Here is a 24,285-nt window from a genome sequence, read left to right as displayed (position 1 = left end):
TTACACACTCTCTCTCCCTTCACGCATGTATGAAATTTTCCATACTGAAGGTGTTTTTAAAAAATAGGCGTTAGTATTCAAAAGTTGTTCACACATCTTCTAAAACCTATAACTCCAAGAAATTTCTCTTGGTCCAAGTAGTAAACCTCTCTGCAGCAAGAATCACAGAACTTATTATCATAAATTGAGGTTGTCTAAAATTAACAGAAGGGGGCAAAGGGTCAGAGACTGTGACCGTGGCTACAGGGAGAATTCAGCTGTGACCTCAGGCTGTCTCCACATCACCAAGTCTCCCAGAATCAACACCTGGCAGACGGGGCATCAAGAACCCAGATCTCCCACACCAGGCCTAAAAAATCCAATTAAAGCATACATGCACACCTAAAACAAAAAGCCAAAGAACTATGACAGCGTCCAAATACAGCAAGTTACAGACTTTGTAACTACGAATACAGTTTGAAAGAGACACACTTGATCACGTACAGAGACTCACATCACAAACACACCTTGTTACAAGTGAACCTTACCATAGGGTAAACAATCCTCACGTTTTCCATGCTTAAATATTTGCGCCTAAAAAAAAAAAAAAAATATATATTAAATGTTGCAAATACAAATTTAGAACATAAATTTTCAGAACAGTTCACTACATCTTCCATAGTTTTATTTTAAACATCACAAAAGAACAGAACAGTCTCTGTCATGAAAAGGGGTGACGGAGGCGGGAGAGGCAATCTTCTGAAAGGACATCGCCAAGGAGTGACACGACGAGAAGGCCTTTCATTTAGGGAGGGCAAGGTGTCACCTCTGACATGTGCCCCAGCTGCCATTAAGGGCATGAGCCTTAACAGGAGAGTGGAGAATCTCACTGGGTATTTTTCTAATTAACTGTGTATACGAAAAGAGATCCGGGGGTAGAAGTTACGGGCCCAAGCAGCCCTCACGAAGGTAAGGAGCCCACACGCTCACCCCTAGAGTGTCTGTCATTCTCAGTCAGCAAGTGAGACAGGTTCCCCATGCTTCTCACATACGTGAGAAGCCTCGTCCTGGGGGCCCTGGCATGGTGTCCCCCACCCCATCTCCCATAACCAGGGACTACCTCCAAGCGCACAGGCCTCACCACCTCCAGAATGCTCAACCTAGAATTTTACCCTCCACTTTCGGGTCTGAAAGAAAAATGGTAATTCATACAGGCATCCAAGCCCCTTAAACAAAGAATCCTACACTGAGCACGTCTAAGAATTTCTTAGGGTTTCTTCTCCTTCAGAAACAGTATTTAACCAGCAAAACGAGAACTGCTATGTGGACCCAGGAACACTAGACTCCCTGGCCCCCCAACACTAGGTCCTGACATCAAGGAAGTGCTCAGCCCTTCGAGTGCCCCCACTGTGTGGGCTTCCAGCTGAGCACTGCCCCCACCCCGTCAGCACCAAGGGACAGACAAGGTACCCCGTGCCCGGCCTGTCAGAACCCACAGAATCCACACACACAACAGTGGCTGCAGTTTTAAGCCACAGGCTTTGGGGTGGGCTGTTACACGACAGAAAACAAACTCCCTGCTCAGGAAGTGCACCCTGTAGGCAAGGGTGCTCCTGTCTAACCTGGACGGCAGATGCCACACTGGAGGTGGGATGGGGACACGCGGCAGGGCCATGAAGAGGACCCGTCTGTGCAGAGGGTCTGCTGGGATGCACGGTAAACAGCCCGGAGCACAGCTGACACACTCAGCAGTTGGTTAAAGTGTCCTTTGGGCTCATTCACCAACTAAACTAATAAGAATTTAAAATATTATGAAATACCAAAAGTATCTCCCATCGTTCTTTATTTGCCAAATTCCTTACTCAGTCTCAACGAGAGAACAGAATAAAAGTGGTGACAAGTTCCCAGGAGCGCCGGCACGCGTCCCCACACAGAAGGGGATCGGCACCCAGGCAGGCCACGGCCACTGTCTGGACGAGGAGGAAGCCACGCCCCATCTGTCATGGGTGCGAGGAGCTCTATTCCTCTGCTCTTCCCAGCCCTGAACCCCACAGGATAACGCGAGCGGTCTGGACACGTGAACGGTCACGGAGTCCCGACTCCCTCAGGAACAGACTCGAGGGCAGAGGGGTGGAAAGGGAGCACCAGAAAAAAATCTACAAAGGGCTTTGTTTTTGTTCATTGGCCTGTTTTACACATAAAAATGCGGCATCTTCACCACCATTCACTCGGGGAGCGTGCAGCCACGCAAGACACAGGAGACAGTGAGGCTCCACGACGGGAGGGAGAGGCCACGGGAGAACACTCTCGTCCGGAGGGGCTTCAGCACTCGCCAGCCAGGCCACCAAGCAGGAGGTGTGCTCCTGTGCTCATGGAGGCAGGAAACAGGAGCCAGGTGAAAACCCCCGGTGAGAGCACACACTTTGCATTCAAGATTGGAGAGAAGGCCGCCTTGCAGCCCCGGAACAACGACCATCAGGTCTGTTTCTGTTGTTCTAGAAACCACCACAGCGGCAAGGTGCAAACAAAAGGAGTCTCTCAGTAATCTTCTAAACTACCACACCTTTCGATTGCTACCCACCCAGGCCTGCTTTTCCCCAGCTTGCAAACCAGCTTCCCCCCCTCGGGGCATGTTCTCCAAGCCTGTGAATCACAGGTTGTCAGCTGCTTGGGAGCCAGTCCGCCCTGCTGCTAAGCAGGACACACTGGTCTAGGGCTCCCTGCAGCACCACCGAGTCAAGGCCAAGAAAAGCAGCTCCACCCAGGACCCGGGAGGAAAGTCCCCCACACCACACCAGCTCAGGGGTGCCGCTTACAAGCACCTGGGAGTTCTCCTGTGTGCCAGTGGGCACATTCTCAACAAGCCCGGCACCTGCTGGGAACCTCTATGTGGGGTCCTGTCCCCAGTCCCCCAGAAGGCGTGACAACATAGACACACCAAAAAGCAGTCAGGCCAGAACTCAGGCAGGAGGGGCCCATCCCTCTGTGAGCGCCTGACTCTCGTCCCAGTGCTAAGGAGAAGCACCGTGCCCCCTCACAGCTGTCCTGCCTCACACAACTGGGACAAAATGTAAACACGATCAAAACTGGCACAACCAGTTCCAGGAGGGTCACCGGACAGAGCTCAGCCCACGATCCTCACTTGTGCCACCGCAAGCCCACCCAGGGCCACATCTTTCATGGAAGGCGGCCACGTCAAAATGGCTCCATATCTTTAGGTAACAGCCACAGGCCCTTCGTAGAGGAACCCTAACACAGGCAGTAGTTTGGAGGAAAATACCCTCGTACCACCACCAACTAGAGCCCCCTGCACCTGCTGGCTTACAACAGTACAAGCGAGTGGCACTTGAAGGAGGCCTGCCACCTCGCCCAAAATTAACAGCAAGCTGATGGAACCGGTCGGAGTAGCACTGCGAAACACAAAAGCAGAGTGTCCCGAGGGCAGTGCCCACCCGGGCCGACCTCCACGACCAGGCCCTGGCCAGGGGGAGGCCCACCGGGCAAAGGGGACAAGCCAGCCAGACCAGAGGCACCTCCAGCCCCCGGAAGATGCATGACATCTCTCTCTTCTCTCAAGTGTGACCACCCCTTGGACCTCCCCTGTGCCCACCTCACAGGAGCCTCGTCAGACTTCATAACCTGAACTGCCACGTAAAGGCCTTCAAGCACCCTTAACAGAAGTTCAAACACAAAAACTGAAAGCTCTGAACGCTGTCCATTAAGGGGCTGGAATCCACCCGTAACAGCAGCAGACACCATCCTGCAGCCTCACGAGGCAAGAGACCCACAAGAGGCTCTTAGAGACAGGCCCAGAAACAGGACTTCAGTCCCTCCCAAGCAGGTCTTTGTTATTCCAACTGGCTTCAACAGCTGATAATTTTAGATAAAAATAACTGGTCCTCAATTGGCAAGTAACAAGAATACTGATCACACGTCGCCTAACCTGCCTAAGGCAGGACGTATAAACCATGCCAAAGACACAACCGTCTCAGAGAACTTAGAAACCAGTGGGGCTGGAGCAGTGTGGCCACAGGCTCAGAAGAGGAGCGATGTCCCCAGTCGTGCTGGCGTCCAGGCAGGGAGGGGGCCTGGGTCTCTTGCGCTCCAGCCCCGAGCCCAGCAGGAGGAGAGGGCTCCCGGGCCAGGAGGCCCACAGGAGGCCCCCACCCCTCCAAGGGGAAGTGAGGAGAGGAGTTCCAAAGAGGAGGATGAAAAGCACAACTAGACGGGCTTCGGCAGGGCCAGAGACTTGAGCAACAACGCCCCTGGCAGAAACTACTAAGAAGAGCCTCTGCGTTTCTGGCCTGCACCTCCATGCTCCGCCCCTCTCCTGACCCAGGGTACCCCTGAGGAGGCGCCAGCCCAGAACGCAAAACCCTGGGGGAACCCACACAACCAGCCTCCTCCTCCTGACTCTACCCAGTGCCCGGCCCTCTGACTGGAGAGACCTGGAGGACAGACCTCCACAGGCTGTCTACCCTCTGGCTTTGGCTCCCCCACCGCATACCTGGGCCCTTTCGCCACTGGTTCTCCCGAGTGGCACCACTGAAGGTTGTGGAGACAAAACACAGCTATGGCCAAGGACCCAGGAACCGGTGCCTCCACAGACAGGGCCAGCTCCCATCTAGAGAGCCGCGCGCTAGGCCGAGGACGGACCGTTGGCACAGGATGGAGGATGGGCCACGGAAGGGGCAGCCAGTACACCTGGCGAGCACTGTGCCAGGAAGGCAGGGCCAGGCCAGGGACACTTCTAAGCGCCTCAGCCACATGGCCAGATGAGACTAGACCCAGGCCTGCCCTCGAATCCTTGTTCGTTGCTGGGCCTCATGACACAGGCTGGCAGGAGGAAGGAAAAGAGACAGAATAACAGGCACGATCTCGGACTCATGGCTTCTGAAGCACAGCAGGTGCACAGAACTAGGGCTCCGGGACCATGGAAAGGAAGGTCAAGGGTAAATCAGGGAGCAACACCAGCCGTCCACAGACGGCAAGGACACAGAATGGGGAACACCTGCTTAGAAGGAGGGGTGAGGGTGGCCAAGTCCCATTCACCTGAGAACCCAACCACCACAGCAGTGGGAGCTGTGAGGCCCTCGGACAGCCTGCACTGGAGGCCACAGGCCAGGCTGGACAGAGGGCACCGGCCAGGAGACCTGCAGCTCTCGGCCAGCTCCACACCTAAGAGGCAGGGAGAGCCTATGACAGACAAGGCCCCTCCCCTCCAAGCGTGGGCTCTGCTGGGCTGCCTCCGAGCGTGCACCTGTCCAGGACACGTCGCCTCCTCACACAACAGGTGTACAAACCAGGCCCGCCACACACCATGCATGTTGCAACAAGACTCATGCCACCATACTGGCGGCCCCACGTGAAATGCTGAGTTATGTGAAATTAAAACAGTATCAGAGTTGGCTGCTCCATGGATTTAAACCCACAAGGAAAGTGAAGGTACCTGTTTCACTCGGATTCACAGGGGCACGTGAACAGTACATAAATGTGCGCACGCACACACACGTGCACACACACAACACAGGAAAACATACAGTCAGATGGTTCTTCCCGTATCTTCCTCCACCCAAAGCCCTGCCCCAGCAAGGGCCATGACTAAAAAGCCCAATCTGGATCATTTGTCCTCCGGCCAAACTAAACCTTAAATGAAACCATAGGGCACTACTCTCCAAAGAAGCCTACAAGAAATCAAAGCCTACGTGAGAAGTGTCTTGGATAATCAAGTGGCTTCTCTACATCTTCAAAGAGCGTGACACGCACTAATTAGCCTCCACGCCACCCTCTGAGGTAGAGGGTTGTTATTTCCCTTCTGCAGGTGGGGAGCATGGAGCAAGGCACTTCACCTCTGCCTCGGGTCACGGGTGTTGCTGCAGGGAGTCCTGAGGCTCAGGACCAGCCCACAGCAGATCAGCCTCCCTCAGGGCAGAAAAGCACCCAAGGGCAGAGCCAACACACCCTGGAGCCCGGGACATGCATTTCTGGTACATCCTGCCCTTGCTGGATCGACAGTCACTCTACTCTGGGCTAGACACTCCTCTTGTTTACTCAAACTATATGCAAAACCAGAGTGGCTTCAGTATTTCTCCTCACACACTCTGGTGCTGCAGATGGGATAACCTGATTTTTAAGGCTGTTAGCAATGAAACCTTTTATCCTTTAAGGAGAGGTATGCTTTCATCAATGATAAACTAAATAAAACAACCCTCATTGTGAAGGAAGGATGCAATCGTAACAAATGGCAGAGGAGAGTGTTTTGTTACGACTCATCACACCGGCCATATTTGTATGTAAGAACTCTGTCTTCAGCACTCAAAGTCCACACCCACGTCCCAGCCATCACAGGGACTGCATGAACAGAAACCCCACATCATGAGTCAGTCCTTACACTCTTCAGTCTGAGCAGTGAAAGCCAGGAGGGCACAACCACCAATAAGGAAGCAGAGGTACAGCATATACAAATGATGACCGTTTTCAATTGTTAACACTGCGTTTTCCTTCTCTGAATTTCCTCAATTTGCAATAATCCTAATGCTTATTAAAGCTGGACTCAGGGCACCTGGATGGCGCAGCTGGTTAAGCGTCTGACTTCGGCTCAGGGCATGATCTCACAGTTTGTGAGTTCGAGCCCCGTACTGGGCTCTGCGCTGACAGCTCAGAGCCTGAAGCCTGCTTCAGACTGTGCCTCCCACTCTCTCTGCCCCTCCTCAGCTAGCACTCTGCCTCTTTCTCGCCCGCTCTCTCTCAAAAATAAACATTAAAAAAAAATTTATAAAGCAGGACTAAACAAGAGGGACCTTCCAATGATGTGAAGAAGCTGCCAGTCTCCCACTCCCCACCACAGAAGAGTTATAATTCGTCACTGCAAGAGGAACATGCTTCCAGGAAAATAAAATCAAACCCTAGTTTCGATGGTGCTTGTTACAAGTTCACCTGTCTTGCCTAACTCGCCCTAATGAACAGGTGGATAGAAATGAAGCCAAGTGCATCAAAGGAGACAGACGAAATCCGAAAGCACAATACACCTGCAAGTTTCATCATGCACCGCGGACGCCCGGCCTCTGCTGTTCAGGTCTGACGAGCTCATGGCGAAACCCGCTCCCCGCTTGGGAGAGCCCAGCACCCCACACCACTTCCTCCTGCCCAGGAGGCAGCAGCAGCAATTAGACCTAATCACTGCTTTGAAAAGGAAAAAGAGAAAGGAAACGAGACATGAGATTCCAAAAAGACCCTAGGTTTTCCAGAAGAAACACAGGGGCTTCAGAAGGCTCCTAAAAGGCTGTGCTGGGCCCTGCAGGCCATTGTTTCCCAGCAGCTCCATTTACTCACTTGCCAGGGACTTGGGCTGCCCCATCAGGCAGCTGCCCACCTCGCCGAGGGCGCCTCTCCAGACAGCAGACGTGCCACTGCCACAGTGCCCAGCTAGGAGACGGGGCAGGAAAAGCCTTTGAGAAAATCTCCTCGTTCCTCAGGAAGAAGAGAGAAATAGAACTTCCAGTGTGGCCTAGAGAATCCACAGCACCGCCCCTCTCCTGGCTGGCCCTCTCCACTGAGAGGGACGCTGACCCACAGCGAGGACACACCAACAGCCTCTCCCACCCAGCACCAGGTTTTGCTGTTAAAGGCATATGAGTCCCACTTAGGAAGAAGAAACAGAAAACCTGGGGACAGCCTAGAGACAAGCAACAAAATGATCAAAAACATTTTAAAAAATAAATAAAAGGTCCTATGGGCAAAGCAGCTGCAGAACTGGACGTAAAGGGGTCCCCATGCCCTTCTCAAGCCTCCAGGAAGAGCAACGGAGCCCCAAGAACTTTAGTCTGGGGACAAGGGAGCCAGCAGGAACTCTCGAGGATGGCATGTAAGCACAGACCCACCGTGGTCTCCTAAGGGGGACCTGCCTCCTGGCTGCCAGCCCAGACAGGGGCCACTTGGGCCTCACCTGCCTGCAGGTCCCTAGGAAGGTCACAGCAGGCTCCAGCCCACAGCCTAGGTACCCTGATGGTCCAGCTGCCCCCATGCATGTGAACACAGCTGTGGCTCCTGGGGGAGGTGGGGGGGGCAGCTGCTGGGCAAGGGCTACAGGAGACCCTGGGAGCCCAGCCCAAATGCAAATTCCTTTCTGGGCTAAGAAGATCTAACAGAGGACGGTAACCACAAAAGCAAGCTAAGTCGAATGTGCCTGCCCCTCCAGCGCCCACATGCAGGCGGGTCTAGCATTCTGCCCTGCAGGCCACAGTGGACTGACAGGTTCCAGCTACATTCTGTCAGACCTTCCAATTGTTTCTCGTGGCCTAAGACTTCTCAGCATGACTCACGGCAAAAAATTAAGGAACCCACTTACACCTAAACCTTCAAATAAACCATCTCTACCCCATCACTCCTCCTCCACCGAAATTACCTAAAACATAAATGCACACTGCCCCCCGCCCCAGGATTCAGGCAACAAAAGCCTCACAGACACACAAGTGAGCCCTGCACCTCCCCCTCGGATCCCCTTCCCCGCCCGGGACCCTGCAGGCCAGCTTCTCCCTGCACAGACTCCCTTCATAGCAATTACAGCAAAAATCCCAATAAAACCCTTTTTAAGCACCCCCTCCACACACAGCTGGAGTGAGCGCCACCTGAGGGCACAGGCTGATACCCCACGTCTCAGCAACATGATAAGTATGCGGCCATGAGAAAAAGTAAGACTTCAAAAACACAGAAAAATACTGAAATTGTTGAACTAGAAAAAAAAAAAAACTAGTTATGTACCCAAGGGAACTGAAAACATATGCTCAAACAAAAACTTTTACAAAAGCTCAGGTTAGCGTTATCCATAATAACTAAGAACACCCGTACGATGGAATATTATCTGGCTATAAAGAGAATGAATTAGTGACACCAGGTACAACGTGGGTAAACCTTGAAAACATGATGCTAAATCAAAGAAGCCAGTGACAGAAGGTCACATGTACAACTCCACTTATATAAAATATCCAGAATGAGCAAATCCAGGAATAGAAACTAGATTAATGGCTGCAGAGATGAATGGGGAGTGACTGCTAATGGGTGTGAGTTTTCCTTTAAGGGTGATGAGAATATTCTGGAATTGGATAGTTGTGATGGGTGTCCGACCTTGTGCATACACAAAATAATCACTGAATATACACTTTAAAAAAAGCAAAGTACTTATGTGCTTTATAACTCAATATTTTTTTTTAAGTATCATACAACATATCACATTCATTTATAGACTGAAAGAAAGCTTAAAAAACAACACGTCACTCAAAAAAAAAAAAAAAGAAAAAAACGTAGGGGCGCCTGGGTGGCTCACTTGATTGAGCGTCCAACTCTTGGTTTCAGCTCAGGTCATGATCTCACAGTTCGTGGGTTCGAGCCCCACATCCCGCTCTGCGCTGACAGTGTGGAACCTGCTTGGGATTCTCTCTCTCCCTCTCTCTGTCTGCCCTTCTCACGTTTCTCTCTTAAAATAAATAAACTTTTAATGTTTATTTTTGAGAGAGAGAGAGAAAACGAGTGGGGGGGGAAGGGAGGGGGACCAGAGGTAGGCGTGTCCAATGTGGAGCTCAAACTCACAAACTGTGAGATCATGACCTGAGCCAAAGTGGGACACTTAACTGACTCACCCAGGGGTCCCAATAAACATTAAAAAAAAAAAAAAAAAAAAAAAAAAAAAACAGCACCTCAACAGACTACAGGAATTTGGAAAATGTTTTATTTTTCCAGGTTTCTTTATAAAATGTCTTGAAATAGTCTCATCATTTGAAAGGCTGTCCTTCGTGAAGACAACAGCAATGTGGACAGAAACAGATGCCAAGGAAATTCCTGAGAGAGGCCAGGCAGTCCATGCCCTGTGTGCCCAGGGCAGGGTGTGCAGTGAGAAAAGGGCTTTCCCTGGGCCCCTGAGGCAGACCCCACTGTTATCTCCTCTCCTCCCACATCCTGTGCCCACGCCCTTGGGTGATAACACCGTCAGCCCCACTTTCCACCGGCCCTCATGGCTCCCTACACCTTGTCCCAACCTGAGACAGCCAAGGAAAGCACACAGGACAACACCCAAGAAAATGACATCACACTGAGTCATGGGTCCAAACACCTCCATTTAAACACAATCCAAAATGCCCTGCTCTCGGGAAAGTGGGCCACAGGATTCTACAGCTTCAGAAATGAGGCCAAGAACCAAGTCTCACCCGCGGCGGGTAAAGAGCAGAGAGCGGGCACGGGCCCAGCAACGCCCAAGGACCATGAGGACAGGAGGATAGCTCCAGGGCCTGGGCGGCCTCCCCTTTTCTGGGGACTGTCCTCCTCACTAGCACTAGAAAAGGCAACGTTACAGACAGGTGAAGCAGGAAGTGGAGAAGGGTGGCAGGGAGGGCACCAACCAGGGCACTGGGGGTGGGGGCCAGGTTTTGTATATAACACGCTTGTCACAAACACCCTGAGTATCTGAACAAAACCAAACGTGAAATCACCTGCCTTATTTCATCAGAGCTGATTCGATAATTATACTCCATAACACAATTACACAGCAGGAAACCCAAGGAGGGCACGCCCTGCCCACCTCCCTGCCCATCTCCCCGCCCCAGCTCTGTGGACACTGCTGCCCCCTGGTGGTGATGCAGCAGGCTGGCTCAGGCCATCTCCTTCCCTGGAACAGAAAGCCCTTTGCTGACAATGCAAGGACAACCCCGGGTTATAAAGGGCAGTACTGTCCATGGGGGTTCACTATCTCTTACTATGCTCAAGCTACTTCAGAACAGAATCAAAAGTGAAGAGAACTTGTCCCCTCCCCTGGGGCAGTGTTTACCAGGGCCTGCAGCGTGCCATCCATGGCAATGACCCCCTCGATGGTCTGGAAGGAGGAGCGAGTCAAAGTGTGCAGGCTCCAGTCCAGGAAACCTGCCATCTTCTTCTGCTTGACATCAGGCCGTGTAACAAACCTGCCAGAAGGAAACAGACAGTTCAACCAAGGCCCCAACTGAAGAGAGCTCACCTCTTTCTGGCCCACCACATCCTCCCCCTGAGATGGCCCTCCAAGCCAGGACGTCTGTCATCTGTAATGTGCATTATGTCCTCCTTTCATGACACACACTCTAGGACACTCTCGAATCTAAAACACCAAGACACCTCCCAGACCATGGCCCTTAGGACGTCATTCCCCAACATGACCTCTCTGAGGTCAGACACAGGCCCTACCACCCCCATCTCATCCCTCCTGGGTCCCCACTCATCCTGAGGCCCCATACACTACAGGACCACATTGACCTGTCACCATCAGTGCCCAGGAACACCCCCCAACACCTACTACTCAGCCCTTCCCTTTCCTTGGCCCAACTCCATCCCTTCACCTCGGGACACAGTACCCCCATACGGCGAGGTCTGGCCCAGCAGCAGACCCAAGGCCCTCTCCCCCTGCATCTGCCATGGGTCTTCCTTCTCCACCCCTCCACCCAATACCGCACAGCCCCATGCAGAGCCCACATCTGCTCAGACAGCACATACTGGACCTGCCGCTAACACACCTGGTCTGAGCTGGCAGCCAGCCCCAAGCCCCACACCAAAGCCTGGGCCCCCTTTACTCCTCTCTAGCCAGTCCACATGCCAGGCCCTCAGCTATCTGAAAAGGGGCTCAGGTTAAGCTCACACTCTGCTAGGGCAGCTTCCACTCTGGGGGCAGAACACAGGAAACAAGCAGAAAACATGAAGAGACAGCTGGAGATGAGCAGCCTCTCAAGGAGACATGGGACCAGAAAGCATCAGGAGGTAGGACTTCACAGTCCCTCCAGATGCCCCCCACAGAACACACTTGGGGGGGCTCTGCACTTATGCTGTGCAAACCTGCTTTGCGACGTTCTGGCCCATTTCTTCCTCATGTCACACCAGGTCATGGCTCACCTCAGAGCAGCGCTCAGTGTGGTCCCGGCACCTACCTCAGCATCCCTGCAGGAAGCTCCTGTCCCAACTAGAAGCCCTCCCACCTCAGAGCCCTCTCTTCCCTCAGAAGAGCCACTGCCGGGTGTATGAGAAGATGCTCAGCCATGCAGTTACAGCACCGCCCATTCTAGAACACTCTTGAGAAGCTGGCTACACAGCACCAGGATGTAGCCACCACCTGGCAAAATGGCCAGAGCATTTTTAATGTGCTGAAAACCAGCCTCCACTATGTGAAACATGTACTCATCCTGACCACTAAATGGTGCAGCAGAGTCCCACCAAGTGGTTGGATCTGTCCCCAGGTCACCTTTCCTGGAGGACATCAGGGAGGGAACAAAGGTTGAGGGTTTCACCTCCCCAGCCCCTACAAACACAATGCTCCACAAAGTCAAGGGCAACATAACTCTACCAGACCCTCAGGGTACCTGGGCAGCTCAGCTGGTTGAGCATCTGACTTTTGATTTCGGCTGGAGTTATAATCTCATGGTTCGTGGGTTCGGGCCCCGCGTCGGGCTCTGTGCTGACAGTGTAGAGCCTGCGTGGGATCCTCTCTCTCTGCTCTCCCCACCTCCCTCATGCTGATGCTCCTGTGCTCTCTCTCTCTCTCTCTCAAAATAAATAAACTTTAAAAAAAAAACTCTATCAAACCCTCAGTATTGCTGGTAATAAAAAACAGTAAGTCTACGTGTCCCACCGGGGACTGCAGAAACAGCAATGTGTTCACATCATAATCGCGTTTTGGAAGAAGACGGGATGAAGCTCCAGGCCCAGCTGCTGGCACCCGGTACGACAAGCGTGGGCGCCCACATGCCCATGGACAGGACACACAGACAGACAACAGGACAACAGGCAAAAGCAGTCACATCTCTGGGAGATGAAGGTACATGTGGATTTTACGCCTTATACTTTTATTTTCCAAGACACAGGATTATTCTTACAATTAAAAAGAAACTGTTTTTTAACGAAAAACCTCTGTCCAGTGAGTATCACCCTCCCCCAGGTGAAGCGACACCGGGGGCTCACATGTTTGCCCCTCACTCCTGCAGTCAGCTGTTCTCTTCAAGCCCTGCCCTACAGTGCGCCAGGCACCTGCACAAATCCCTCATCCCACACCCCACTGCCCTACAGACTAAGGGCTTCTCCTCCCACTTTGGGGAAGAAGGTCATGGCTCACACCTAAGCCTAAGGGGACCCTGAGTGAGGTGTTGCCCGTTTTCCCAATCAAAACAGCCAGAAGGTTTTAGACCCATTTTCAACTTTCACAAATGTAGAAAGGGGAAAGCCAAATTTTCTAATTTATTTACTCCATGCACTTATTTTAGGCCACAAAAGATTAACTTAGAAAAACTGCTTCCTTCGGTTCTCACATCTCGTGACACAAGTTTACATAGCCCTCATGCACATCGCTGGGGATCTTCAGAGCAGCCAGGCCTGCTGTTAGGGTCATCTCACCCAGCTCATCACAGCTCATCTTTACCTGCCTCAGGCACAGCCTGATTTTTAGTCAACAGAGAACGTTTGGGGATTTTTACCCTAAGCCACAATGATCCAATCAATATCACGATCTCCATAAACCACAGCGTTTATGGTCACTGCCGGGTGACCTTTAAAGACTCATCTAACGGCCACCACCCCAAAGGTGAGCCCTGCCCCCCCTGTTGTGAATCTGTGCTCTGTGGATGGGCCCATCAGCTGACCTCCGTGAGCCCCTAGCCAGCACCATCAGGTTCAGAGGTCTCCTCCGCCCAAACAGTGTCAATGCTCCCTCAAAGAAAGAGACAAGTATTGGGCAGTAGGAAAGACTTCCCCAGGCCCATCAGCCCAGAGACCTCCTCCCAGGTAACACAGACACACAGGGAACACAGAAGAGTACGTAAGACAAAACCTCTCTGAACACACCAGCCACACATCAACAACACAGCTGGGAGGGGCCAACAGGTACTTACTTGGACACGAGGACAGCAGCCGCATCTCGGGCCTTGTCGCTGACAACCAAGTAGGTCTAAAGAAAGGATCGAGGACGGGCACCGTTACACACAAAATACAAATCTCCGGGACCCGCTCACCAGCCAGTCCCACACGCAGCAGCCTCCAGAGAACCCAGGCTGGCGAAGCTTCTAGGCAGAGGCCAAATTCCGAAGCTGCACAAGCCCCCCCTAAACTCAAACCACAGTTGCCAGCAGCTGCCAGGAGCCCAACAGGCAGGCACCCCACTGCACACGGCGTGTAGCCACACTCCTTCAAACACACACGTGCAAAAACAGCACAAAAATGAAACCCATACGTGTCACCCGACTGTAACAAAGAATCACAGAGTCCAGGAAGCACACTCGGGACCTGCAGGTGTGTTACATGCAGAACCAGGAGGCTCCGCTCAGACAGAAGAGCACCCAGGGTTAAAACCAGCGACGACCTGTTCTTTGGAGGCCTGCCTTAAAAAGTTTCCAGTTCTCATCTCAACTAACTTTGTCCCAAATGATACACAAAAGACCTTTTTTCTGGGGGACAATCGCATACCCAGGGCCAAACCTCTAGAAGTGGACTGCTGCTCACCCGGCAGCGCCACATACGAGACGGGTACACAGAGGTGTGTGAAGTGGCTCCTCATCACCCCACCTCTCACAGAACACAGCTGGAGACCATCTAAATGTCCGTCCGTATGAGAACAGGCTAAAAGCCAGGGCATGGCAGAGCACCTTTCCCCTTAGAGGTTACGAGAAAATGTCTGCTCACTGGTGGGACACTGAGCACACACTCCCAGGGAAGCAGCGGCTCGCTAAGCACGGACAGCAAGGGCACTCTGCAGCGTGGGGGCGTGGAGCACAGGGAGGAGCCAAACTGCCTGACTTCCCATTTGGACCCACCGTTTATGAGAAATTGAACCAGCTAAGTTACTTATTTTTCTCGACTGATGCCCACTCAGTAAAACGAGGATAAAACGAGGATAAAACGAGTTAACTGCTGGGGCGCCTGGCTGGCTCAGTCAGTGTAGCGTGTGACTCTGGATCTCAAGGTTGTGGGTTCAAGCCCACGTTGGGTGTAAAGATTACTTAAAAACAAAAAAAAAATTTTAAATCTTTAAAATAGAATTTAAAAAAAAGAGTAAACTACCTCATCGACCACGATTACATGGATCAGTATACTAAAGATGATTAGAACAGTGTCTGGCACACAGCAGGTGCTCAACAAGCTCGCCCACTGGTGCTCACACCCAGTATAATCCTTCCTGTGTGAACTGTAACACACTGACATGTCTCCAACAAGAGAAGTTGGAAAGGGGTGGGACGTCACTTTTGTGACTTGGTGACACGTTATCGTGACTTCCGTCTCGCTAGCAGACCCTGCCCCTTGCCAGCTTGGAGAACATGCTGCCACGTTTTGGGGGGCGGGGGGGGGTGGTGTGATGTCACATGGCAAGAAACAGCCAACAAAGCACTAAAGCCCTTGGTCCAACACCCTCGATGGTCTGGCTTCTGCCAACAGTCCCGAGAGCACGGACGCAGACCCTGCTCCAGGTGAGCCTTGCTGAACCCTGACGCAGATCGCCCTGCATAGTCACGTCCATATTCCTGACCCACACAAACTGTGAGATGATAAATGTGTGTTGTGTTAAACCACTCAAATTCAGGGTAATGCAATAATTTGTCTATAACCACTCAAATTCAGGGTAATGCGATAATTTATCTATATGCATAACATTTGTTTCAGAAAAAGTCTGAAAACATATACAAGTGTCATTATCTGTTGGTACCAGAATTTGAGGGATTCTGCTTTAACACCTTTCTTGCTTTGCTTTATTTTCTAGTTTTTCTAGATTGATCATGTATTATTTATATAATGTTAAAAATTAAAAATTATATCTAAAATTGACCTTCATTTTCTCTTACAACTGCCCTCTGAAATCTCTTGTACGTCATTACTACGCTTAACGGAGTAGTATTTGCACTACCTACAAAACAATGAAATTCGCTCTAATTCATCCTTACTCCTATGTGAATTATACTTTCTAAATAAATTACGAAATGGAATTTTACCTCACTGCAAGAGTAACAGCACTTGAAGAAATATAAATGTCAAAAGTGTACCTAGTTAAACTCTAATATCAAGACAGCATGAGAATGGAAAAGAATACTAATTAGCAGCTAGCTATTTGCAGGATCACGATTACCTCTGCTACTTCGAGAATACGGTCCATTGTGGACATTCGAATCTGCCCAGGTGGAGCGACGAGGTTCCCATCGAGGCGAGAAAAATCAAAAGGAATCAGGCAGGTCACGGAGAGCCACAGTAAAAGCATGTAGCGAGTCTCCCAAGTCTAAGAAGTTAAATCAAAGTAAAATGACTCCTGTTTCAAGCACAGAGGTAACCCGCATGCCCCACTCACAGTCCTACTGCCCTCCCTGCCCACACAATGCAACCACAGTCCCTTCAGATGCTGTCACCCCAGAGCCTGGAGCGCACCCCATCGTGAGCCCCTCCCATACTCCACCCCACCACACACACCCTCTGTCATACAAACTTAGCTGGCTACTTCAGCAGACAAAAGAAATAGCAAAATGAACAAAGAAAAATCATGATACATCAGTACGATGGCTTCTCATCACTGGCACCCTTCAGCACACATTCAGCCTTTTGAGAAAGTATAAACAGATAAAAAAGCAAAACACTTAAGAATAAAGAAAACTATTCTCAAATTCCAGTTTAAAGAGGAGTGCCCCTGAAAAAAATGCTCAACATCACTCATCATCAGGGAAATACAAATCAAAACCACAATGAGATACCACCTTACACCTGTCAGAATGGCTAACATTAACTCAGACAACAACAGACGATGGCGAGGATGCAGAGAAAAAGGATCTCTTTTGCATTGTTGGTGGAAATGCAAGCTGGTGCAGCCAGTCTGGAAAACAGTATGGAGGTTCCTCAAAAAACTAAAAATAGAACTACCCTACGACCCAGCAATTGCACTACTAGGCATTTATCCACGGGATACAGGTGTGCTGTTCCGAAGGGGCACATGCACCCCCATGTTTATAGCAGCACTATCAACAATAGCCAAAGTATGGAAAGAGCCCAAATGTCCATCCACGGATGAATGGATAAAGAAGATGTGGTATATACATACAATGGAATATTACTCAGCAATCAAAAACAATGAAATCTTGGGGCGCCTGGGTGGCGCAGTCGGTTAAGCGTCCGACTTCAGCCAGGTCACGATCTCGCGGTCCGGGAGTTCGAGCCCCGCGTCAGGCTCTGGGCTGATGGCTCAGAGCCTGGAGCCTGTTTCCGATTCTGTGTCTCCCTCTCTCTCTGCCCCTCCCCCGTTCATGCTCTGTCTCTCTCTGTCCCAAAAATAAAAATAAACATTGAAAAAAAAAAAAATTAAAAAAAAAAAAAAAAACAATGAAATCTTGCCATTTGCAACTACGTGGATGGAACTGGAGGGTATTATGCTAAGTGAAATTAGTCAGTCAGAGAAAGACAAAAATCATATGACTTCACTCATATGAGGACTTTAAGAGACAAAACAGACGAACATAAGGGAAGGGAAACAAAAATAATATAAAAACAGGGAAGGGGACAAAACAGAAGAGACTCATAAATATGGAGAACAAACTGAGGGTTACAGGAAGGGTTGTGGGAGTGGGGGATGGGATAAATGGGTCAGGGGCACTAAGGAATCTACTCCTGAAATCATTGTTGCACTATGTGCTAACTAATTTGGATGTAAATTTAAAAAAATAAAAAATAAAATTAAAATAAATAAATAAATAGGAGTGCCCTTATTTTAGGTAGTCAATAAAACAAGATTCCACTTTGGCCCTGGAACAATCCCTTCGGGGAGCTGGGGAAATGCTCCCCTACATCTAAGCTGAGATTGGGCACGTTCAGAAACAGCTCCCTGGGTGATGCAGTTGTGAACCGTGTGCTCCGTGCGTAAGGACACTCCCACAGCAACCTGATTCCCTGGAGGGACCTGCGAACAAGGCTGGCCATCCTTGGGCAGCTAGGAACCTGAACTTCAGGAGGCTTCCCAGCATTCCCAGGGAAGGGGGACTCTCTGTGCTTGGACTATCTGTACAAACCATGTGGTTTATGTTGAAACCCGCTTTCCTTTTGGGAGTTTGGAATTTCAGTCCATGTTTGGCAGAGTACCCACGTAACCAACCCCAAGAAAATTCCTGCACACTGGTCTCTATGACATTCACATGGGCAACACACGACTCAGTGCTGGGGGAATGACAAGTGCCCTGTGTGACCTGAGAGAAGACTCTGAAGCTTGCTCCCTGTTTCCTCCAGACTTCACCCCATATGCCTTTTCCCTTTGCTGGGTTTGCTACGAACCAGTCACAACCATAAGAACAACTACCTGTGGAGTCCTACAGTGGTCTTAGGAAATCATCAAACCTGAGGGTGATCCTAGGGACCCCCAACATAATTATATTTCAAGTTTAAAAATCTAGATGGTTGACATACTTTTCACCACACTGAATGTAAGCATATTTTTTTTTCTTTATAAAGACATATTTTGAAAGGAAATAATTTGGGGTGCCTGAGTGGCTCAGTTGGTTAAGCGTCCGATTCTTGCTATCGGCTCAGGTCATGATCTCACAGTTGTGAGATCGAGCCCCGCATCGGGCTCCATGGTGAGCATGGAGCCTACTTGGGATTCTCTCTTTCCCTCTCTCTCAAAAATAAGTAAAACTTTCTTAAAAATAAATAAATAAATAAAATAGTAAAATAAAAAAATAAAAGGAAATAATTTAGGGCACCTGGGTGGCTCAGTCAGTGAAGCATCTGACTCTTGACACTGGCTCAGGTCGTGATCGCACAGTCATGGGATTGAGCCCCATGTCTGGCTTCCTGCTGAGCGTGGAACCTGCTTTGGATTCTCTCACCCTCTCTCTCTCTCCCCTCTCCCCTACTCACTCTCTCTCAAAACAAACATTTTTTTTTTTTAACGAAATAATTTAAAGTAACATATAAAAAAGAGAAAGCCAAAAGAATAAAGAAAAGAGAGAGAGGGACACAAAACAGCATAACATAAAACTGAAGGAAACAGGAGGATAAAGCTCCCAGTAAGGAGTGGAGCAAACAAGGGAAGAGAGGAGGGAGAGGGGTGGGAGTGAAAAGGAGGAGAAAATCACACTCACTTCATGGTCTCTAGGATTTTGATTTGTAAACATATCTAAAACAGGTTGTACATCAGCCACTTCATGAGGAAATAAACGAAGAAATGTTTTATATCCTCGAACCTACCAGATAAAAAGACATTGAATTACTACATAATTAGAAAACACAGAAAGTAACAAAATTATCTTTTTCTTCTATCATCAAAGATCACCACCTACTCCACCCAGTGATCAGAGAATTGTGTCACATCACAGTGATACAACTTGGTAAGTAAACACAGCTATCTTTGCTTCTTACATCATCCATTCACATGTTCTGGCCCCCCTTGACTAACAAATATCAAATGTGCTTCACCAGAAACACAGATATGCTACAAACTAAAAAGTTTTCCCTCTACATTGTTTATACAATCGCCCTGTGACACTTATGAGGAATAAGTCCTCGAAAACCTCAAAGGTCCCCAAGTTCATTATGGCTTCCATAAATGCAATGGTGCCCCGCGTTCAGGAGAGACCCTGCGCTCTACCTGTTGAGCCGGCAGACCACAGACTAGTACGCACAGGGCAGCCCCCCCATGGAGCTCTCTCACTGGCCAAGGGCCTCTTTCCACCACACAGTGGGCACTGCTCCACCAAGTAGCCCCCCAAAACCCACCCCCAGATGGCTGTGAGTCACTCCCGTGGTCAAAACTGCAACTGGTTAAGTCTGTAGGCCAGCACCCACACATCACCTGGGAGTCTGCAAGAATACCGATTATCAGGCCCCACCTCAGACCTGCTTACTCAGAATCTGCATTGTTAACAAAATGCCCAGGAAATTCATCTGCACATTAAAGTTTGAGAAGCACTTCCATTTTCACCACGCTTGTCCACTTTCTCCTTGTAAGAGACTTTCTGAATTAGTTGGCTCTCTCTCCCCTTCCCCCTCCTCTCTGCCCCTCCCCCATGTCTTTTCTACCTAGGTAGTGCTTGATCTATTCAACTGCGAGACGTTAAATATCTCAGACGTGGTTTCAGCCAAAGGACCCCAGAACCACTATCACTAACATCTGATTCCCCAGGTGTGGTAAAAAAAAAAAAATGAAACCCACAATTTATGTGTGAGAACCATCTTTCCTGAAAAATAACATTTGGAAGGTAATTTCTGAACCAAGTACATAAGTATTCTGTCCGCTATAAAGTGCTACGTAAATGTTACCTTGGTGATGATGTAAAGAAATTTAAAAGCCAGATGTATGAGGTCAGCTGGAGATGTCTTATCTTGTACTATATCCAACAACAAGTTCATCATCCATTCTAGGAAAAAAACATACGCAAAATATTTACTACAAAATTAAACATTAGTATGATGTTGAAACAAAATGCCAGAAGAAAAAACAGATTTACAAACGTAAGAGTGGTTCAGTATTAGTAAACCTGTGTAATCCGAGTATCAATAGAGCAAAAGAAGAAAAACATTTTTTTTTATTTTACTTTATTTTTTTTTTTTTAGAGAGACAGCACACAGGCAAGCACGGGTGGCGGCGAAGGAGAAAGGGAGTGAGAAGAAGAAAGAGAATCTTAAGGAGACTCCAGGATCAGCACAGAGCCTGCCGTGGGGCTCAATCCCATGACCCTGGGATCATGACCTGAGCCAAAATCAAGAGTCAGATGCTCAACTGAGCCACCCAGGAGCCCCGAAAAACATTTTTATCTTAACAGTTTCTAAAAGGGCACAGAATGAATACAATATTCACAACATTCATCCTTGCTTTTAAAATGCAGAAGGGCTCCACGCTGGATGTAAAGTCTACTTAAAATAAAATTAGAGGAGTGCCTGGGTGGTTCAGTTGGTTAAGCATCCAACTTCAGCTCAGGTCATGATCTCACGATTAGTGGGTTTGGGTCCCATGTCAGGCTATGTGCTGACAGCTGAGAGCCTGGAGCCTGATTCAGATTCTATGTCTCCCTCCCTGCCCCTCCCCAACTTGTATGAGTACACACAAGCATGCGCGTAAGCTCTCTTTCAAAAGTAAATTAAACATTTTAAAAAATTTCTGAATTTTAATGCAAGAGAAATATTCTCATATTTAAGAATTATTCTATGTCAAACCAATATCTACTATTGTGCTTTATAGAAGATACCTCCTACAACTACTATGATTTAGTGATAATCACATTCTAACCAATGTAATAAGGCAGAATAAAAGATTTCTGCTTCCAGTTATAAAGGAGTAACTCATACAGAATTGCCCTACCACCAAAAATTAGAAAACTAGACAAATATATGACAAATATATATTCAGCGATACTGGAACAGGCAGTTCAAGGAAACAAACGGACTGGGATCCACAGCTGCCCAGGCTGTCTGCCAGGAGGTGACATGCAGAACTCAGTACAGGGAGTGGGGACGCAGAGCAGAGACAGAGGTTCAAGGAGGCTAAGTCCGCTACCATCCACAGGACAGGGTAATGAAGAGAAAGGTATGCAGAGAATGAGCTCCAGTCATCTACAGAGGTCCCCTCAAGTCTTCCACAAGGCCAGGTAAGAACAACTACCAAGAAGCACTGAGTTAATGGGGGATGGGGTGCCTGGTAGCTCAGTCGTTTAGGTGTCCAACTCTTGATTTTGGGTCAGGTCATGATCCCAGGGTCATGGAATTGAGCCCTGTGTCAGGCTCTGCACTGAGCATGGAGCCTGCTTAAGATTCTCTCTCCCAGGGCACCTGGGTGGCTCAGTGGGTTAAGTGCCTGACTTCAGCTCAGGTCATGATCTCACAGCTTGTGAGTTTGAGCCCCCCATAGAGCTCTGTGCTGACAGCTCAGAGCCTGGAGCCTGCTTCCAATTTTGTGTCTCCTCTCTCTGTCCCTCCCCAGTGCCTGCTCACTCGCTCTCTCTTTCTCAAAAATAAACATTAAAAAAAAAGATTCTCTTTCTCTCTCCACCCCCCATCCTGCCCCTTTGCCTCTCTCCCCCACTTCTCTCTAAAAAAAATTTTTTTAATTTTTTTTTTTAAATGTTAATAGGAAGAAAAGCCATACCAAACAATCACGAATTATAAGAAAGCCCGAGCAGGGGTGCCTGGGTGGCTCAGTCGGTTAAGCATCCGACTCTTGATTTCGGCTCAGGGATTTTGGCTCAGGTCATGATCACACAGTTCATGACTGCGAGCCCCACATCGGGCTCGGCACTGACAGCATAGAGCCTGCCTGGGATTCTCTCTTGCCCTCTCTCTCTCTGCCCCTTCCCCTGCTGGCATGTGCGTGCACGCTCTCTCTCTCAACTTAAAAAAAAAAAGCCAGAGCAGCCATATCAGTATCAAAGCATATTTTGAAACATGTAATATTACAGAGATAAACAGAACATTTCATAATGATATAAGGATCAATTAGTCATGAAGACTCAAGACCCCTATAACCACGCCAAATTACAGAGTCAAATTGAGAGAGCGGAAAGGAAAAAGACAAATTTATCATTGTAGTTAGAGATTTCGGTACTCTCAGGAACTGACAGAACAAGTGAAAAAAAGTCAATATGGACATAAAAGGCCTATATAACAGTATGAATCACCCTACCTAAATGACACTTACAGGGCACTCTACCCAACATCAGCTGAATAGACATTCCTCTCAAGTGCACATAGAACTTTCAACAAAACAGACCCTGTGCTGGGCTGTGAGTCTTACTCAACATAAAAGACTGCAACTCACATCTAGGGAATGCAGAGTAAAACTGTAGTGATATACCACCACATTCCCACAAAAACGTAAGCTACAATCAGAAAGACTGGCAATACTAAGTGATGATGAGGATGTAGGGCAACTGAAATTCTCATAGATTGTTGGTTGAAATGTAAAATGGGGCCTCCTTTATGAAAACAGTATGGCAATTCATCATAAAAGTTTATCATAAAAACACATATTTAGTATACAACCCAACAATTCCACTCTTACAGATTTATCCAATACAAATGGAAACACATGTCAGCCCAAAGGACTGTCTGCAAATGTCACAGTAGCATTAATAACAGCCCCAAACTGGAGACAACCCAAATGTCCATCAACAGGGTGAAAGGATAAACAAATTGTGGTTCAACAGAAAATGAGCAAAGTACTAAAACATGTAATATGGAGAAGCCTTAAGAATACTATTTTAACATAAAGAAGCCAGAGAGTAAAGTAGGTCAGTGGTTGCCCAAGGCCAAGATGAGGGCAACTAACTGCAAAGGGACACAGTTCACTTAACCTCATGGGAGGACAGAAATGTTCTACACCTTGATGGTGGTGGAGATACATACATTTGTCAAAACTCAAACTGTATACTTAGGATGGGTGCGTTTTATTGCATGTAAATTATATCTCATCAAAGGTAACTTTGAACACTTTAAAGGAAGAATGAAAGTGTATATCGACAGATAAAGAGATCAAGCTAGCATTACTTACAAACTATATAATTATTGGGGCGCCTGGGTGGCTCAGTCGGTTAAGCATCCGACTTCGGCTCAGGTCATGATCTCGCGGTCCGTGAGTTCGAGCCCCGCATCAGGCTCTGTGCTGACAGCTCAGAGCCTGGAGCCTGTTTCTGATTCTGTGTCTCCCTCTCTCTCTGACACTCCCCCATTCATGCTGTCTCTCCCTGTCTCAAAAATAAATCAACGGTAAAAAAAAAATTAAAAAAAACAAAAAAACTATATAATTATTTGCCTGCTTAGAAAACCCAAAGAAACTGAAAAACTAGTAATGTATTTCATTGCACAATGAACTTTAAACATTACACCCAGTTAAAGAAGCCAGTCACATAAGACCTATTGTCTAGGGTGCCTGGGTGGCTCAGTCGGTTAAGACGCTAAGCATCTGACTTTGGCTCAGGTCATGATCTCATGGCTTGTGAGTTCAAGCCCCACATGGGGCTCTCTGCTGTCAGCAGAGCCCGCTTCAGATCGTCTGTCCCCCTCTGTCTACCCCACCTCCTCTCGCACCTATGCACTCTCTGTCTCTCAAAAATAAAAACATTAAAAAAAAAAAATCAGGGGCGCCTGGGTGGCTCAGTTGGGTAAGCATCCAACTTCAGCTCAGGCCATGATCTCACGGTTCGTGAGTTCGAGCCCCGCATCAGGCTCTGTGCTGACAGCTCAGAGCCTGGAGCCTGCTTCAGATTCTGTGTCTCCCTCTCTCTCTCTCTCTGACCCTCCCCCACTCACACTCTGTGTCTTTCTCTCTCTCTCAAGAATAAATAAACATTAAAAAAAAAA

General features: G+C 48.7%; 1 protein-coding gene across 2 annotated transcripts in view; it reads right to left on the bottom strand.

The window, feature by feature from the left end:
* Positions 1–24,285, bottom strand: part of TBCD (tubulin folding cofactor D) — a 159,807-nt gene that overhangs the window by 129,683 nt on the left and 5,839 nt on the right. The window contains exons 3-8 of one of the 2 annotated variants that reach the window (XM_025927753.2): positions 20,254–20,351; positions 19,077–19,178; positions 16,091–16,237; positions 13,869–13,924; positions 10,796–10,928; positions 528–573 (exon numbers count right to left, since the gene is read on the bottom strand). In XM_025927753.2, coding sequence (XP_025783538.1) covers positions 528–573; positions 10,796–10,928; positions 13,869–13,924; positions 16,091–16,237; positions 19,077–19,178; positions 20,254–20,351 — 582 coding nt within the window. The remainder of the gene's footprint in view (positions 1–527; positions 574–10,795; positions 10,929–13,868; positions 13,925–16,090; positions 16,238–19,076; positions 19,179–20,253; positions 20,352–24,285) is intronic. The other variant, XM_086688345.1, reaches the window with a different exon arrangement.

Source organism: Puma concolor, chromosome E1 (genome assembly GCF_028749965.1).
Source record: "Puma concolor isolate L17-30 chromosome E1, mPumCon1.1.hap2, whole genome shotgun sequence".
In the NCBI taxonomy this organism is placed as follows: domain Eukaryota; kingdom Metazoa; phylum Chordata; class Mammalia; order Carnivora; family Felidae; genus Puma; species Puma concolor.
This window is presented reverse-complemented; position numbering and strand designations above follow the sequence as displayed.